Source organism: Bison bison, unplaced genomic scaffold (assembly GCF_000754665.1).
Source record: "Bison bison bison isolate TAMUID 2011002044 unplaced genomic scaffold, Bison_UMD1.0 scf7180017864525, whole genome shotgun sequence".
Taxonomy (NCBI): Eukaryota; Metazoa; Chordata; class Mammalia; order Artiodactyla; family Bovidae; genus Bison; species Bison bison.
The window spans coordinates 3,580,643-3,599,266 of NW_011495076.1; the positions used below are offsets into that span (position 1 = coordinate 3,580,643).

At 41.3% G+C, this 18,624-nt stretch overlaps 1 protein-coding gene across 7 annotated transcripts in view; it reads right to left on the reverse strand.

The window, feature by feature from the left end:
- The window catches only part of ELMO1 (engulfment and cell motility 1), a 584,819-nt gene that overhangs the window by 392,638 nt on the left and 173,557 nt on the right, over positions 1-18,624 (reverse strand). For all 7 annotated transcript variants that reach the window (XM_010831166.1, XM_010831161.1, XM_010831167.1 and 4 more), the window contains one exon: positions 4,874-4,924. In XM_010831166.1, the coding sequence (XP_010829468.1) occupies positions 4,874-4,924 (51 nt within the window). The remainder of the gene's footprint in view (positions 1-4,873; positions 4,925-18,624) is intronic.

The following is an 18,624-nucleotide window of genomic DNA, read 5'->3' on the forward strand; positions in this document are numbered from 1 at the left end:
TCCCTTCCAGCATCAGAGTCTTTTCCAATGAGTCAACTCTTCGCATGAGGTAGCCAAAGTACTGGAGTTTCAGCTTTAGCATCAGTCCTTCCAAAGAAATCCCAGGGCTGATCTCCTTCAGAATGGACTGGTTGGATCTCCTTGCAGTCCAAGGGACTCTCAAGAGTCTTCTCCAACACCACAGTTCAAAAGCATCAATTCTTCAGCGCTCAGCCTTCTTCACAGTCCAACTCTCACATCCATACATGACCACTGGAAAAACCATAGACTTGACTAGAAGGACCTTTGTTGGCAAAGTAATGTCTCTGTTTTTCAATATGCTATCTAGGTTGGTCATAACTTTCCTTCCAAGGAGTAAGTGTCTTTTAAATTCATGGCTGCAGTCACCATCTGCAGTAATTTTGGAGCCCCCCAAAATTAAGTCTGACACTGTTTCCACTGTTTCCCCATCTATTTCCCATGAAGTGATAGGACCAGATGCCATGATCTTCGTTTTCTGAATGTTGAGTTTTAAGCCAACTTTTTCACTCTTCTCTTTGACCTTCATCAAGAGGCTTTTTAGTTCTTCTTCACTTTCTGCCATAAGGGTGGTGTCATCTGCATATCTGAGGTGATTGATATTTCTCCTGGCAATCTTGATTCCAGCTTCTGCTTCTTCTAGCCCAGCATTTCTCATGACGTACTCTGCATATAAGTTAAATAAGCAGAGTGACAATATACAGTCTTGACATACTCCTTTTTCTATTTGGAACCAGTCTGTTGTTCCATGTCCAGTTCTAACTGTTGCTTCCTGATCTGCATACAGGTTTCTCAAGAGGCAGGTCAGGTGGTCTGGTATTCCCATCTCTTTCAGAATTTTCCACAGTTTATTGTGATCCACACAGTCAAAGGCTTTGGCATAGTCAATAAAGCAGAAATAGATGTTTTTCTGGAACCCTCTTGCTTTTTCCATGATCCAGCAGATGTTGGCAATTTGACCTCTGGTTCCTCTGCCTTTACTAAAACCAGCTTGAACATCTGGAAGTTCATGGTTCATGTATTACTGAAGCCTGGCTTGGAGAATTTTGAGCATTACTTTACTAGTGTGTGAGATGAGTGTAATTTTGCGGTAGTTTGAGCATTCTTTGGCATTGTCTTTCTTTGGGATTGGAATGAAAACTGACCTTTTCCAGTCCTGTGGCCACTGCTGAGTTTTCCAAATTAGCTGGCATATTGAGTGCAGCAGGGTGCAGCCAAAATAAAATAAAATAACAGCAGCACATGGTACAGAAATATGTATTATCAGAAGTTATAAAGTGAAAAATAGAGTTAGCATAATGCTAAAAGTTTCTTGTGATATTCCTTGAGAACCATTTCTATTCTTTTATTGACATATACCTATTTTCCCTGTGCATCAGGGGGATGACTCTACACATCGTGTTCTGCAACCTGCTTTGGCACTTAATAAAATTCTGAGGTGCTTCTGAGGCAGCACATGCCACATTCTTTTTCACATCTACACAGTATTCTGTCACACAGTTATCACCTAATGCATTTAACTAGTCCCAACTGATAGCTAATAGGTTCCAATAGGTTTTGATTATGGAAAGCAATGATGCATACAGCCCTGTATGGATGTGTATGGGGTGTGTGTGTGTGTCTGTGTGTCTGTGTGTGTATCCTACAGTGCTTTTGTGAGACTATCTACTGAATAAATTCCCAGGAGTCAAATTGTCAGAACAAAGACACACGCATTTTAAGCTTGGGTGAATACAGCTAAATTGCCCTCCAAAAAGGCTGTACCAATTTATACTCTTGACCCCACAGCATCTTTGCCTCGTGCCTTGATTATCAAGAAATGTACATTTTCATCTCTTTTTTGAGAGGAAGATTGAGTTTCTTCTTTCACAGCTATAGGTATATAGCCATATATAGGTCTATGTAGATCCTGCTTGGCAAGATAAGATAGATAAATATATAGATTTATAGAAAGAGAGAAAGAGATCATTTTTGTTTATAGATTTTGGACCATATATTTTGGGGGCAGTTTATTTATTCACAAGGGATCCTGCAATTTGAGGAATTAACCCTCCATTTTTTACTTACATTGCCAATAGTTTTTCTTAATTTGCTATTTTTTATTTTGTTTCTGGAATTTTTCACAAATATGAAAGTTCTGTGGTGTTTTTATTTTTGGTAATCAAATTTATTAATCTTTTTCTTTGTAATTTCTGAGTTTTGTGTCCTATTTAGAACTTAGAATGGCTTTCCATACTCCAAAACTACAAATATATTTACTATAAAAACTTTCCAAAACAAAAATTTCAGGAATGTGAAAACAATGGTCTGGAAACCTAGGCTTCCTCTATTAATAAGAGGAACAGTAGTCAAAATTTATGTAAAACATGCTTCATGCAACATGTGACCTCAGGTTAGATTTCCATAGCTATTATTAATATTATCATGACAGATACAAGGAAATACTACTTAGCAGCATAATCTGAAGGTCTTCAAACCTTTAAATGCTCAAAAACTCACACATATTCACACACATTTCCAGGGTGGGTTCATGGCTATATTTTCATACCACTGGGGAGATAGATAAGGATATGACATCTAAAAAAGATATATATTTAAGATGGTCAGTAGAGAGATTGTCTGAAGATATGCAACATAGAGGAAGACCATATGCCAAGTGTTGGGCTATTAAAAGAATAACTATGCAGTTTTTTTTAAATCTTTTATTATTAATGCCCTATTTTGTTAGGAATAATCCAGAAAGAATAGTTTTATAACAGAGTAAGACTGAAAATAAATCCTTCAAAATGCCATTGATAGAGTGGACATGAGCTGCACATTACCTAAAACAAGAGTGTGTGCATGCATGTGTCTATGAGTGTGGGCGAGTGTGATACTGTGGCTACAGAGAGAGTTCAGCTGAGGTAGATACAAAAACTTGTAAAAGTTAGCACAACACCATTTGCTGGTTTCTTTATGGTACTCTAACACCTCCTTGCAAATTCAATAGAGACAGTTTTCAAAAATATATTTTTATTGTGTATATAAGAAGTGAAAGAGTTAGCATATGCTGACCCATATTTTTTCAGTCAAACACAAAATCTTTAAAAAGAAAATCTACCAGCAACAAACAAAGTTTAAAGATCCAATATGTCTTGCTTATAGAGTAATTCCCAATGCTAGACTCCATGGCTACAGTCAAACCATAAAGTGCTTACTTAAAGTGCAGGAGCTTGGACCCTTGACATCTTAGAAAGATGTCATTATTCAGCTTCTCTTTGAAGGCCCAGACATCAGCATTTTTAAAGTTCTACCAATGATTCAACTTTGGGGACCACTATTCTCTGGCAAATGTAAACTAGTCTCTTGCAGGGGGACTCTATTGTATGGTGTTGTTTTTGTGCACTGGTTTTTGCACGTCTCCCTTCACTGTGTTGGGTACACGAAGGGCACAAGCTCCAGTGTCCCCAGTGAGGCCAAGTCACACCACAGTGTCAGCACATTGGCTTTCTGGATGCTGAGAAACTTCACCCTGACAAACACTAACCTTCTTGCAAGCAGTAGCTTGGCACTGCAGAAATTTTGTTCATGAAGCCAAGGCGTAGATTAAAAAAAAAAAAAATGGTGTCTTTCTAATTCTGAGATGAAACAAAAGGTATACTCTTTCTTCCCATCAACCAGATGAATAATTTCAACAGGATATATAGGAACTACAAAACCCAAATGAAACCATGGTCTCTAAAAGTCAAATTAAGGTGAATTCATGCTAACTGAAGTAAGGTCAGTGCTAAGGCAGACAAAAATGTCTTGGCTCAACATGGAGTCACTGAAAAAGGAGTGTGAATGGTAATTTCCCTTAAGTGGGAAAGAAGGTACCAAAAGCCAGTTTAGCCAACTCCAGCAGCGTATTCTTTTGAGCCCATCACTGTGTTTACGCTCAAGATGTTACTGGGTAAAATGTTTAGGTGTTTGTAAGCCTCTCTAATGTAATTTTCAACAAGAAGAATTTGTGGTGGTTACAGTACCCACAATTTAATTTTAGCCAGATGCTTTTCCCAATTTTTAAATTTATTTTTAGCCTAGCACATGGCTTCAGTGGAAACTGAAAATGAGAGCTAGACACAGTTTTCATCACATATGCAGAGTGAAAATAGTAACACTTGGTGTATTTTGTGCAGATTATTTTTTAGGAAAGTGATAAAATGCACTGTGAAAAAAACATAGTTTAAATATGCTAATGTTACTACCCAAAGTCTCCATAAGCAAGTAAGAAAGATCAAGTTAAGCAATACAGTTGGCTACAGTAATCTAAATATATTGTAGCATTTTGTTTAGCAGTTTTTATTTGGAAAACTTGAAAGGGTTTTTTTCTAGAATCAGCTGTCAGTGAAACAACAGAAGTGGCAAATATTTCTTAAACTATATTTGATGAATCGTCACAATAACTGACCAAACCTTAGGAAATACTTAAACGTTTTCACTCTTCCATACACAGACACACGCCTTTTGACTTTCAAGGGAAGTTTAACAGGCTGTCTCTACTTGTGTTCCCTTTGTTTGTTCAGATAGTCTTAGGTGGATCTGTGGGTAGGTAGGTAAAACAGATTCGCAGGGTAGAGTTATCCTATCTATGTTATGAGAATTGTTGATATGACCACGGAATTCAAACTTTAAAGTGAATTTACTTGCACATAACCTGGAACAAAAACTTCCTTTTCTGTGCCAGGAAATCAAAGGGGGGGCATTCCTGCTACTCCAGAATAGGGGAACACTCCAAAAATCTTTTGTTTCACATGAGTCACCTTGAAAATTTAATATCCCATAATCACGTATAACAAACTGCAAATCACAGAACCACAAACAAGCATCAACTTACCGGAGATGTGGTTAATCGAAGGATAGTGCCATTTTTTATTTCATTTCTATTCTGGAAAAGGAAAAAAAAAAACTGTAAATCTTCAAGTGGAAGCTTGGGAAAGAAGAACACAAAGGCACATATCACCTAGCAGAGAGTCTATATATAAATAATATGCATTCATATGATTCGGTCTATTCTCACTTGAATAATTTTTAATTCTTTCTACAAAGGACTTTAATCTGGGTCCCAAGGCAATGGCACCCCACTCCAGTACTCCTGCCTGGAGAATCCCACGGATGGAGGAGCCCCGTAGGCTGCAGTCCATGGGGTCGCTAAGAGTCGGACACGACTGAGTGACTTCACTTTCACTTTTCACTTTCATGCATTGGAGAAGGAAATGGCAACCCACTCCAGTGTTCTTGCCTGGAGAATCCCAGGGACGGGGGAGCCTGGTGGGCTGCGGTCTATGGGGTCGCACAGAGTTGGACATGACTGAAGCGACTTAGCAGCAGCAGCAGCAGATGCATTAACTTTATTTCCCCCTTCTTTTTTTTTAATTTAATTTTTATTTTATTTTAGAGTATAGCTGACTTACCGTGTTGTGATAGTTTCACATGTATAGCAAAGTGATTCAGTTATACATATGCATATATTCTTTTTCTGATTCTTTTCCTATATATGTTATTACAGAATATTGTATAGAGCTCCTTGTGCTATATAGTAGGTCCTTGCTGATTACCCATTTTTATATGTAGTAATGTATACATGTTAATCCTAAACTCCTAATTTATCCCCCCACTCCTCCCTTTCCCCTATGGTAACCATAAGTTTGCTTTTGGTGTCTGTGAGTCTATCTCTGTTCTGTTTCTTTCTATCATCATGGACAGCATACCATACAGAGGAAGCGAATATGAACCCAGAGAATAGATACATGGGACACAAGGATAGCAATCAAAACAAGCAAGTTTAAAAGATTATTAAAAGGAGTATTATCCAGCAAAATCATTCCTACATACATACCCAAGAGAACCGAAACTACATAACCATACAAAAACTTGTACCTGAATATTCAGAGAAATTTTATTCATAACGGCCAAGGTATAAACAACCCAAATATCCATCAGCAGATGACTGGATAAACAAACATGGTAAATCCATTCAATGGAATATTACTAAGCCATTAAAAGAAACAAAGTATTGATTCATGCTACCACACGATCTTGAAAACATTAAGTGAAAGAATTGAGATGCAAAAGCTATGTATTTTATGATTCCATTTGTCAAAAGAGGTCCATCCATAGAGACAAGGAAGCAGACTAATGGTTTCAAAGGGCTGATGGAGGAGGATTTGGGAGTGAGTGCTAACCGGCACAGGAATTTTTTTTCAGGGGTGATGAAAATGCTCTAAAATTGATGGTGGTGATGATTTTAGAAATCTGTGAATATAGTGAAATCCAACAAATTGAAGAATTAAAAGCCAATGAGTTAAAGAGCCTCTTGATGAAGATGAAAGAGGAGAGTGAAAAAGCTGGCTTAAAACTCAGCATTCAAACAACAAAGATCATGGCATCCGGTCTCATCACTTTATGGCATAGATGGGGAAACAATGGAAACAGTGAGAGACTATCTTCTTGGGCTTCAAAATCACTGCAAATGGTGACTGCAGCCATGAAATTAAAAGACACTTGCTCCTTGGAAGAAAAACAATGACAAACCTAGACAGCATATTAAAAAGCAGATATATTACTTTGCTTACAAAGGTCCATATAGTCAAAGCTATGGTTTTTCCAGTAGTCATGTAGGGATGTGAGAGCTGGACAATAAAAATGGCTGAGCACCGAAGAATTGATGTCTTTGAGCTACGGTGCTGGAGAAGACTCTGGAGAGTCCCTTGGAGAGCAAAGAGATCAAACCAGTCAATCCTAAAGGAAATCAACCTTGAATATTCATTGGAAGGACTGATAATGAAGCTCCAATACTTAGGACACCTGATATAAAAAGCTGACTCACTGGAAAAGACCCTGATGCTGGGAAAGATTGAAGGCAGGAGGACAAGGGGACGACAGAGGATGAGACGGTTGGATGGCATCACCCACTCGATGGACATGAGTTTGAGCAAGCTCTGGAAGATGGTGAAGGACAGGGAAGCCTGGTGTGCTGTAGTCCATGGGGTTGCAAAGAGTTGGACATGACTGAGCAACTGAACAACAACAGCAACAAACTGAACACTTTAACAGGTGAATTTTTGGTCTGTGAATTATCTCAATAAAGTTGTTCTCTTTTTTGGGAAAAAAAAAGTTAAGAAGGAATCTGGTTTCTGGTTTCTTAACATTTGCTGGTTTCTATTGAACGTTGCCTTGAAGTTAAGAACAAACAGCATACATCAGCAGATTCCAAATTGGTCCATCTCCACTCAGCAAGTATATTGGAAGTGAGTGTTGTGAAGCTTTCACTTAGCATCTTTGGCATGCAAAGGAGAATTTCACTGGCAGTTTCCTCTTCTGCCACCAGAGTACGCACCATGCTCAGCTTTCAGGAGTTGACCTTCTGGGAGTCACACCACCGCATCCCCCACCCCGGAGCACTGAGCCAGGAGGTTAATAAAGTGCCTTGTGGGTCAATCTCCTGCACCATTTCTGACAAGCCACAAGCTAGAATTTGCTCAGGATGCAGCAGGCACATTGGAGTAGTAGGAAATTTCTCAGAATGAGATGCCATAAACACAGAATACTCACTCTCGCCCTCAGCCAATTCTGATGACTTATTGGAAAATGAATTTTCTAGAACAATTATCTGAAAGCGAGCAGGCCTCAGGCCAGTACTTTCTCCCAAAGAAATCCTAATCTGAACGTTTTACACTGAGTTCAGCAGGCCTGAAAGCTCCACACTGCTAGATCCAAACTTTCCTCGGGCAATTTCAGCCCAATTTAGAGCATCCCCAGCCAGACACCCTGGGCCACCTCTTGAGAGAGCAAGGTCTTCATTACCGGAAGTGTGTAGGCAAGGGCTGGATGACCACTGGGCAGCCCAGTTCAGTTATAAGATGGTGAAATGAATTTCAGTATTTTTTTAAAAAATCTTTCAACTCTAAAATTCTATGCCTCTAAGAGAAATGGAGAGGAAAACCAAAAATACTCATTATAGAATATTAAGGAAGCCAAATAGATAGCTATGTCTTTCCTGCTCAGGTTTTATATGAATCAAGAAATAAAGGAGTCAGAAGGTGAAAACCTAAAATATCTCCTTTATTAGTGATTATGGAACACAGGGCTGAGAATGATAACCAGCAGACAGCTAACGAAACCCTCAGATTAGCATACCTGTTGAGGTTAAGACCCAAGTCGGGTTCCTTCCCAAGAGGAAAAGGGGGCCTAGTTTATTCTTCCCAAGTAACAAATCAAGCAGGAAAAGAGGGTATAAAGAGGCCTGGAGGGTTTAGCAATAATCTCTCCTCGTGAAAATTAGTAGTGGTGATGAAGCATTCCTAATAAAAGCGGTAAATTAACATTTATTGAAAGGCACTGTGGTGAGGGATTTGGGGTTTTGTTGGAATGGTTTTTTAACCATCATAATTATCTTACGTTCACTTTAAAGATAAGAAACCAAAGCTGCCAAGAGGATAAGTTATTTGCCCAACATCAAGGAGGGGGAGGGGGGGACTCAAACCCCTCAGGGTGGGGGCAGATGACATCAGAGGCTGTGCTCCCTCTGGAAAAGGTAAACAACTTAGACCTTGCATTCCTCGTTAGAGGGGCGAGCTCATCATCTGATTGCCATATATGAGAGCAAAGAAGTAAGTGCGGTATTAACAAACGCTCTGCAGATTCCCAGGTGCTCTCCAGGATGTCCTGGACATGAGGCACTGGGTGGAATTATGGCTGGGGTGACCTCAAGCAATTGACCTCCATGTTGACTCCTTCCACACAGACTCCTGACTTTCTGGGATCCAAGAATGAGTACTCTGAAGAAAGAGTCTTGAGGGTTGTTTATTTAAAACAAAAGCAGTGTCAAAACCACTGACAGGCAGGGCTGGGTTCAAATTCCATCTGACTCACACCACCTTGTAAGCTCAGTGCAAGCTATTCAACCACTCCAATCTAAAATGGGAAGAACAAGTCATTGCTTAGAGAATGCAGCAAGAACCAGATGTGACGTATGAGCTGTGCCTGGCCTAGAATTCTTTCAAAATGGGATTGTTACATTGAGAGCAGCACGCATCCCTTCCCAATCGGCAGCTGATTTGCTTTCTGTCTCTTCCTTATACCCAAAATACATTTTTTAATCAGTGTTTAGTATTTTGGAACAATAGATAAACAACAACAGCAAAAAATAGAAAAGCCACAAATATATGCATTAAAAACTTTAAGGTCCCAACAGAAGGGTAGATCAAACTCAAAGAAAGAGCCAATGGTAGACATCTGCTTCGGAGACTTTTCCATCAAGAAAATCCCCTGGATGCCACCTCTCGTGCCACTGACTGATGATGACGCCTTTTGCTCTCCAAGGAAGTCGAACTTGGGATGTAAACACAGGAAAAGGCTTGGACTTATTCTTATTTCATAAGTCTCATCCAGACAGTGTAGGGCATCACTGATGAGTTGGGTTTCCGGCTAGGATAGTCTGAACTAGATCCACATCTCACTTCTTACCTGGGGAATCTGGTACAAGCAACATAGCTACCCTCTGTGTCAGCTTGTTTGTGTGTAAAATAAGGATAGCACCCGTCTCCTAAGGCTGTTCTGAGGATTAACTGACATAATCCATTTAAAGTGATTAGGACAGAGAATGGCACCTTGCAAACGCTCATGAAAAAAGTTAGCTGCTTATTATTAAGTGCAAAAATAACATCCGAAAAGCACATTGCTGCATATGCTTACTTGTTTTGAGCCAGTCTCTATATGTAATCCAGCCAGTAAAAATAACAGTGCCGTCTAGGTGATCTTGAGTCTCAGACTTCAGGAAGTCAGCAGCACATATCCAGCGGGATAACAAATGCTATCAACCATTCACCTATTCCATCAGCAGATCAGCACGGCTGAGGGGAGGTCTGGCACACAGCATGCTCCACATTAAAGGCTGAGGACCTGGCACCCACTCTTTTATCATACTCTCGGGCCTCTACATTTGTTTCAGAAGGGACTTCTTTGATGCAGTCCTCCAAGCATCCAGCAAGCGGTGTGTGTGTGTGTGTGTGTGTGTGATTTTACTTACTTATCCTGCCCATTGCCTGCCTCCCTCTACCTCCTGTCCATTCCCTCCAGCTTACCCTGACCAATTCACCTCCATCCGCTGATACTCTGCCCCAGCTGGCATGGATCCATTCTTCCTTAGTGAAGTGAGTAATACTCTAGCCAGCTTTGTCTGATCAACAGGTTATGTCAGTGACCTTTGGTAAGCAGATTTCAACAGGATCAATCCAGCAGCATTCAATAGAGGCACTTTTCTCAGGCCAGACAAGGAACATCATTAAATGACTTATAAAAGCATGTGTGTGTGCGTGACGGGAGTACTTCCCTGATGGTTCAGGGATTAAGGGGAAAAAAAAAAAAAGACTTTGCACTTCCAATGCAGGGATTGCAAGTGTGATCTCTTATTGGGGAACTAAGATCCCACATGCTTTGTGGTATGGCCAAAGAAAAAAATTAAATTTTAAAAAATATATAAAATTTTAAAAAGATATGCACTTTAAAGAAAAGCATGTGGGGGAAGGAACAGCAACAACAAAAAAAAGTGAACTCTCTCCCTCCAAACAGAGAGGGGGATTCTGCAAAACTAAAGAATGTATTCATCAACTCACAGAGCCAAGAAACTGTCCCATGCCCCTCTCTGGGAAATCAGTCTTTAATCCCTGATTCTCATGGGATCTTCATACCACTGGCTTGAGAATCACCCTGAGTATTAAAATGCAGATTTCTGGGACTCCCCAGCCCGCCAAGCACACACTCAGGGGCCTCAGCGGCTACATTTTCACTATGCTTGCAAATAATTCTGATGCACAGTAAAGTTTAGAATCATCCCGGTCTAATTCATAAGACCATGCAGCACATTTAGAGTCAGTGTTTGGAATTTCAAGGTAATAAAGTAAGGCAAACAAGACTAATGGCAGCTCCTTAAAAATGAAGAAGAGAGCAGCAGAAAGAACATTTCTGCAGAGAATGTCCTAAAGTAACAGCACACAATGTACGGGAAGAATGACAAGGGCCCAGTGAAAGCCGCTAAACCCCGCTGTCACAGCTCCTGCCACCCAGCAGTGGCAGACTGTACTAGCCCCTGACATTCACAAGCATCTCCATAGGATGTCTTTGTGCTTCTTCACAGAACCAGCTCAGTGACTCGGCCTCTGTGTGGATCGGATAATAAGATTCCTCAGGAAAATGTCACTGTTGTCATATTTTGCCTTCTGAAATTTGTTTATCTCAGTAGGCCAACTTTCTATGTAGCCAGGCAATATTAAGAATTATTCCCTGGTCAAAAATTCCAAATTCTACCCCCTTCCTGTGACTGAGAAAGGAAAGCAGGAGGTCAGAGGGGGAGGGGGCACTCACGACCAGACCCCGCAAGTGCAGGCAGCTCCAGGACCTTTTCTCTGGTTCTGCCTTTGTCTGTCACTGTCTCTCTCCCCTGATGTGATGGGGTCCTTACTTTGGAAATAATACTAGGAAATAACGCTGTTCTTTGTATCCATTACTCAGTCATCACAGAGGCTGATTTTTCACTGTAAACCTGATCCTTTCTATCCTTTATGTGTCCATTTGCATGATCTTCAAATCTTTGGGCTGAGGGAAATAACTGAGGACCACATATGACATGCTGGTTGCTAGGTTACAGAGCAATGCCTCTAGACAGAGGACTACAGGTCTAACATTTGAGGAGGAGGATAGAAATACCCTAAAATAAACCTGAACCCCCAAAGGCCAGGAGAAAAAGGCTGAGAGGTGAGGTGGGGAAAAGAATAAGAAAGAAAGGGTGGCAAACTCTTCTAAAAGCACATTTCACATAACTAATATTGCAGACTTCCCTGGGGTCCTTACCATCAAGGACCATGTTCCTTCCCAGCCCCACGCCCCAGCCCCAGCTTGAGCAATTCATCATCATCCATGGACGGAAGGATCTGGATGTGACTTCTTTCCACTCTTTTTTCATGCCACTAACTAGATTCTATTCTCAGTTATTGTCTTTCTTTAGTCAATTTATTTTTCATAACACCATGTACCATTCACACAATTCCCCAAAGCAAAAGAAGATAGACAAGACAGGTGATAAGGAATATTTAGCTAATTACCTATCTGTCCTATGTAAACACAGACCATGATAGGGGAGGGCCTGTTCCATCAGAACGCTTTGTTCTCTTTCTACCTGTAATAAGATCTGGGTAAAAGGAATGGAGAAAAGCTGGGAGACAGTCCTCAGGAGCCCAGGGAATCTATGGGATGTAGTGATCCCAGGGGAGAGCCAGAGGAGAATGCCTGTCCCCCTTTTCATTTTCATCAACTGCTTGTAGGAGACAAAGAACAATGTTTTCTGGAAAAGAGCATGCTTATCTTAAAGGAACAGGCACTATTAGATTTCACTGCTGCTTGGAAAGAGGCACCTTTTAGAAAGCCAGGGAAGATGCTTGCTTTCTCAGCCAATTTCATATGGCAAGAGTGAGACACATCTACCTTTGCCGGTCCTAGGTCCGGGCCCTAGGACCAAAAACTCAGGGTAGAACCCAATCCATGTCTCTGTCCCTCTAACATCCTAGAGAAAAAACTGATTGAGTCCAATCTGTTAAGAAGTAATAAAAGGTCACTATGTAGATAGCATATTCAAAAGCAGAGACATTACTTTGCCAAAAAAGGTCCGTCTAGTCAAGGCTATAGTTTTTCCAGTAGTCATGTATGGATGTGAGAGCTGGACTGTGTAGAAAGAAGAGAGATGAAGAATTGATGCTTTTGAACTGTGGTGTTGGAGAAGACTCTTGAGAGTCCCCTGGACTGCAAGGAGATCCAACCAGTCCATTGTAAAGGAGATCAGCCCAGGATGTTCTTTGGAAGGACTGATGCTAAAGCTGAAATTCCAGTACTTTGGCCACCTCATGAGAAAAGTTGACTCACTGGAAAAGACTCTGATGCTGGGAGGGATTGGGGGCAGGAGGAGAAGGGGATGACAGAGGATGAGACGGCTGGATGGCATCACCGACTCGATGGACATGAGTTTGTGTGAACTCCGGGAGGCCTGGCATGCTTCAATTCATGGGGTTGCAAAGAGTCGGACATGACTGAGCGACTGAACTGAACTGAACTGAACTGATGTAGATGGTGAATCAACCTTGAAGTCAGAGTAGTCAGTTCCCTTGAGCACAGAAGGTGACAGGGATAATTCTGGTAATACAGACAGTGGGGTAAGCACTAGCAACATCTCAATACAATAAACAAAGAGAAAACATTTAAGGCTTTTGAACATTATGACGGAGGGAATGTTTCAGAGAAATAAATCTGTCAGCAGCAGTGAATTAGAATGGAGAGTAAGTTAAAGAGATTGGGCAAGGTGGTGGAGGGTTGCAGCAATACACAGCTGCTTCCATCTCTGCAAGGCTTGGCATTCACTATATTAGACCCCGGATTCCAACCACAAGACTCCTGGCTGGGAGCATCTCCTGTCTCCAAGTTAACAATCCAATAGAGAGACCCAAGAACTGAAAAACTAGTAATAAGCTCTGTGACAAAAATCTGTGCCTTTCTTCCTACACATGACTTGCAGGACAATGAACAAAGACACATTTTTCATGGGTGATTTCATAATGTTTAGCAAAAGCCTTAAAAATCAAAATCAAATTCTATGAAGTTTTTTCCTTTGGAAACACCAGAAAGGCAAACATTTTATGAAAGATGTCCACTGAGGCATCATTTATAACAGAGAGAAAACAACTAAAAGCAAGCCCAGATACTTTAGTTATTCATTTACTGTCTCTTAACCCGAAATCCAACATTCTTGGCCCAACTGCATATTGGAGCTGGGCCCTGCAACCATTTCCCTTTTGCCATCTAGGAGAATGTTAAACTTCACCAACAGAGAGCACTGGAATGATCCTGCCCGGTCATCAAAAGGTGGTTCTCTTTTATCATTGTTATTATCATCACCATTATTATTACTATTATACAAATAAGTCCACAGGCCTCATCCACCCTCAACCCTTCCCCTAAAATAACTTGTGACGGTCTATCTACTTTTTGGAACCCTATCCTAAAACAACCTGGGATTCTGTAAGGACAAATATTTTCTGATTCAGGTGAGTCAGTGACAATTCTCACCAGGCATTTTTTTTTGCTGCACTGGGTCCTCACTGCTGTGAGTGGGATCTTTCTCTAGTTGTGCAGAGTAGGGGCTACTCTGGAGTTGCAATGCACGGGCTTCTCATTGCAGTGAATTCTCTTGTTGCGAAACACAGGATCTAGGCACATGGGCTTCAGTAGCTGTGGCTTGCAGGCCCTACAGCAAACACGTTCCAGTAGTCGTGACACACTGGCTTAGTTGCTCCGTGGTATGTGGATTCCTCCTGAACCAGGGATCAAACCTCTGTCCCCTTCATTGGCAGGTATGGAGTCTTATCCACGGCGCCACCAGGGAAGTCCTCTCCAGGCAACTTTTAACAACCTTGTGGCTTTTGTCTTTAAAAGCTCCTGACTCTCTTCCTTGGAATATTCTTTTGTGTTTACCCGAAACCTGTGTCTTCTGAATTGCAAATCTTAAGACCCCCCAAAAGCTCTTTTCTAATATGCAGCCTCCTGCATTATTTTTAAGTTAGCACATAAAAAATGTAGGTTGCATAATAGTATTGCACTATGAATCCAAATTGATGGAATATATTATGTGTGTATAAACTGATAAAATGCTGATGTCCAGGTAGATCCAGTAACAACTGGGCAACAATGCTTTTTACTTACAACATATGAAAAAAAAGAAAAGAAATTTTTTAAAATGGCTGATATTGTGAGTATTTGCCCACCCCAGCTAATGAACACTGGTTATGTTTCTAGGGGAAAAAGCAATCTCCATGGTTTTGGACAGAAAGATGTGCACAAGCTAGGGTAAACCACATAGATCAGGCCTCCCCTATGGTCCCTTTTTTCTATCTATTTGAGATAGAGATTTCATTGCCAGCCCCTCCTGCTATCAATTTTAACATAACCCCCAATCAGATGGCATGTGTAAATGTTTAAACCTGGATTGTGAAGGGCAAATCTCAGTGGTCTCAGAAATCCACAAAGTGCTGGAGAAGAGAGCTGCACTTACAGGAAAGAAGCTTATGCTTGTAAAAAAAGAAAAGATTTTAAAGGGCCATTCCAGTGGCATTGACAAGCATCACTAAGGATGCTGCTTGTTTTTCTTTGGTCACGTAAGTCATGTCTGACTCTTTTGTGACCCCATGGACTGTAGCCTTAGGCTCCTCTGTCCATGCAATTTCCCAGGCAAGAATACTGGAGTGGGTTGCCATTTCCTTCTCCAGGGGATCTTCCCGACCCAGGGTTCAAACCCCCATTTCCTGCACTGGCAGGCAGATTCTTTACCACTGAGCCACCAGGGAAGCCCAGGAATGCTGCTACAGCTAGGAAAATACAGACGCTATGGCCTACTCTAGGCAAAGCCAATGCAGACAACAGACTACGGAGTGAGAACGAGACGCAAACCTTTATGATGGAGAGGAGAGCTACTGAATAAAATGGGATGGAAACACCAGAAAAGGAAGAGTAACTGAGCTTGCTGCTGGTTTCAAAGAGACAGTGTGGTGTCTGGCATCTCGAACACAACCTGCTGTGATGTGAGCCACCCTAACACTGGTATCAGATGGGACTGATCCAAACCTCGGCATCACTACTGACAGCTTTGTCACCTGGGCATTTGGCATAGAGCCTGGCACATAGCAGGTGCTCAGTGAACATCCGGTCAATTAATACATGGGCATGACAGCTCCTCCGAGCCCACCTCACTGCTATAAGGAAGATCGTCACACCTAGACCGTATGGTGTTGTCATGGGATAAAATTAGACAGTGCTAATAAAGGCTCTGCCTGGCACTGGGTAAGGACTTGATAAATCATTCACAAAGAAGAGGCAGCTTGGGTACTGGGTACTGGAAATACGAAAAATCTGTCAGATCAAGAAGCGGGAACAGAAGCTCAGGCAGAGTAAATGCAGTTCAGGCCATTAGGTTCCCCTGCCTGAGATCCTGTAAGGCAGAGATTTAAAGAATCTCTTTTCTTTTTGCCCCCTTTCATGGATGTTTTGGAAGTCTAGTGAAACCTACAGATCACTTCTACAAATAACACTTTTAAATGCTTAAAATAAAATACAGAAGCTTGCAAAGAAACCAATAGTTATCCAAGTTTTTGAATTGTATCATAGTAATACATATGCTACTTTTTCAGTATCAGTTCAGTTCAGTCGCTCAGTCATGTCCAGCTCTTTGTGACCCCATGAACCGCAGCACGCCAGGCCTCCCTGTCCATCACCAACTCCCAGAGTCCACCCAAACCCATGTACATCGAGTCGATGATGCCATCCAACCATCTCATCCTCTGTCGTCCCTTTCTCCTCCTGCCCTCTTTTTTATCAGCAAACTTTTTCCATCAAGAGCCAGTTACTGAGAGGGAGGAGCCAAGATGGCGGAGGAGTAGGACGGGGAGAACACTTTCTCCCCCACAAATTCATCAAAAGAGCATTTAAACGTCGGTAAATTCCACAAAACAACTTTTGAATGCCAGCAGAGGACATCAGGCACCCAGAAAAGCAACCCAATTCTTCGAAAGGAGGTAGGAAAAAATATAAAAGACAAAAAAAGAGACAAAAGAGGGAGGGACGGAGTTTCGTCCCGGGAAGGGAGTCTTAAAAAGAGAGAAGTTTCCAAACACCAGGAAACCTTCTCACTGCCGAATCTGTGCCGAGCTTTGGAAGCACAGAGGGCAACTTAACAGGGAGAAAAAATAAATAAACAAGTAAAACTCGCAGATTGCGAGCCCTACGGTAACTCCCCCAGCGGAGAAGCAGCGCAGACGCCTGCACACGCCATTGTCAAGTAGGGGCTGGGCAGGGAGGCGCGGCGCGGGCTGCATCGCTTAGAGTAAGAATCTGGCCTGAATACCCTGAGCGCTACCTGAGCGAAATAATTTGGGCTAGCAAACCAGACTGTGGGATATCTACCACGCGAAAAGCCAGCCCTAACCTAAGACACAGCCAGGCCCACGCACGAAACAAAGGACTGAACAGAGATAGCCGGCTGCAGACCTTCCCCCTCCGTGACAGGCAGCCAGAACCGGAAGGGGGCAATTGTAGCCCCAGAGAGACATTATCTATAAAACTGTAAGCAGGCTTCTTTGCTAACTAAAACTTCTTGGGGGTCTGGACGGTCAACATCTGCCTGAGAAGGTGCGCCGGTTTTACACCCAGATAACCGAGTGGCGGGGAGGCGATAAGTCGCAGCATTGGCACTTACCAAACACCTCATCACCTGAGCTGCTCGGACCTGGGAAGAGCACAAAACGCAGGCCCAACTGAGTCTGCGCCTCTGAGGACTACCCGAGCGCCGGAACCTGAGCGGCTTGGACCTGGGAGGTGCATGCAGCCTAGGGCCGGCCTCGGATGGTTCCCAGTGGAGCAACCTAAAGCCTGAGCAGTGTGGGCAGGGAGGCTACACGCGCAGTGAGCGGGGGCAGACCCAATGTGGCTGAGGCATTGCGAGCGCACGCCAGTGTTATTTGTTTGCAGGATCCCTCCCTCCCTCCCCACAGCGCGACTGAACAAGTGAGCCTAAAAAAAAAAAAAGAAAGTATCCTCCACCGTCCCCTTTGTGTCTGGGCGGAAACCAGACACTGAAGAGACCAGCAAACAGAAAAGGTTATAACAGAGGGAAACGCCTTGGAGATTAAAACCCTGTGGTTACTATGGACTACATAGGAAGGGGCCTATAGATCTTGAGAAATATAAGTCGGACCAAGGAACTAGCCAAAAATGAACTGAACCCACAATACTCACAACAAAACCAGAGAAAGTCCTAGATATATTTTTACTATTTTTACGATAATTCTTTTTTTTTTAATTAAAAAAAAAAATTTAAGTCCTCTATTGTTCCTTTAATTTTCACTTTTATAACCTATTACTTTGCAAAAAAAAAGACACTATTTTTTTCTTCTTCAGCAAATTTCATATATATATATTTTATAATTTTTTGACCTTTTTTTTTTCTTTTTCTTCTTTTCTTTAACATTGTATTTTTGAAATTTCAAACTCTACTCTAGATTTTTAATTTTAGCTTTTTGGGATATGTTATCAATTTTGTACCTATAGTCTTTTTTATAATTTCTGTGACTTTTTTTTTTCTCTGTTTCTTTCTCTTCTTCTTTTATATAACATTGTATATCTGAAATTCCAAACTCTACTCTAGATTTTTAATTTATGCTTTTTGGTATTTGATATCAAATTTGTACCTGTATTTTCTTTATAATTTTTGCGACATTGTTTGTTTTTGTTTGTTTGTTTGTTTTCTCTCTTTATTTTTCTTCTTCCTTTTTTTTAACATTGTATTTTTGAAATTCCAAACTCAAGATTTTTAATTTTTGCTTTTTGGTATTAGTTATCAAATTTGTACCTGTATTTTCTTTATAATTTTTGCGACATTGTTTGTTTTTGTTTGTTTGTTTGTTTTCTCTCTTTATTTTTCTTCTTCCTTTTTTTTAACATTGTATTTTTGAAATTCCAAACTCTAGATTTTTAATTTTTGCTTTTTGGTATTAG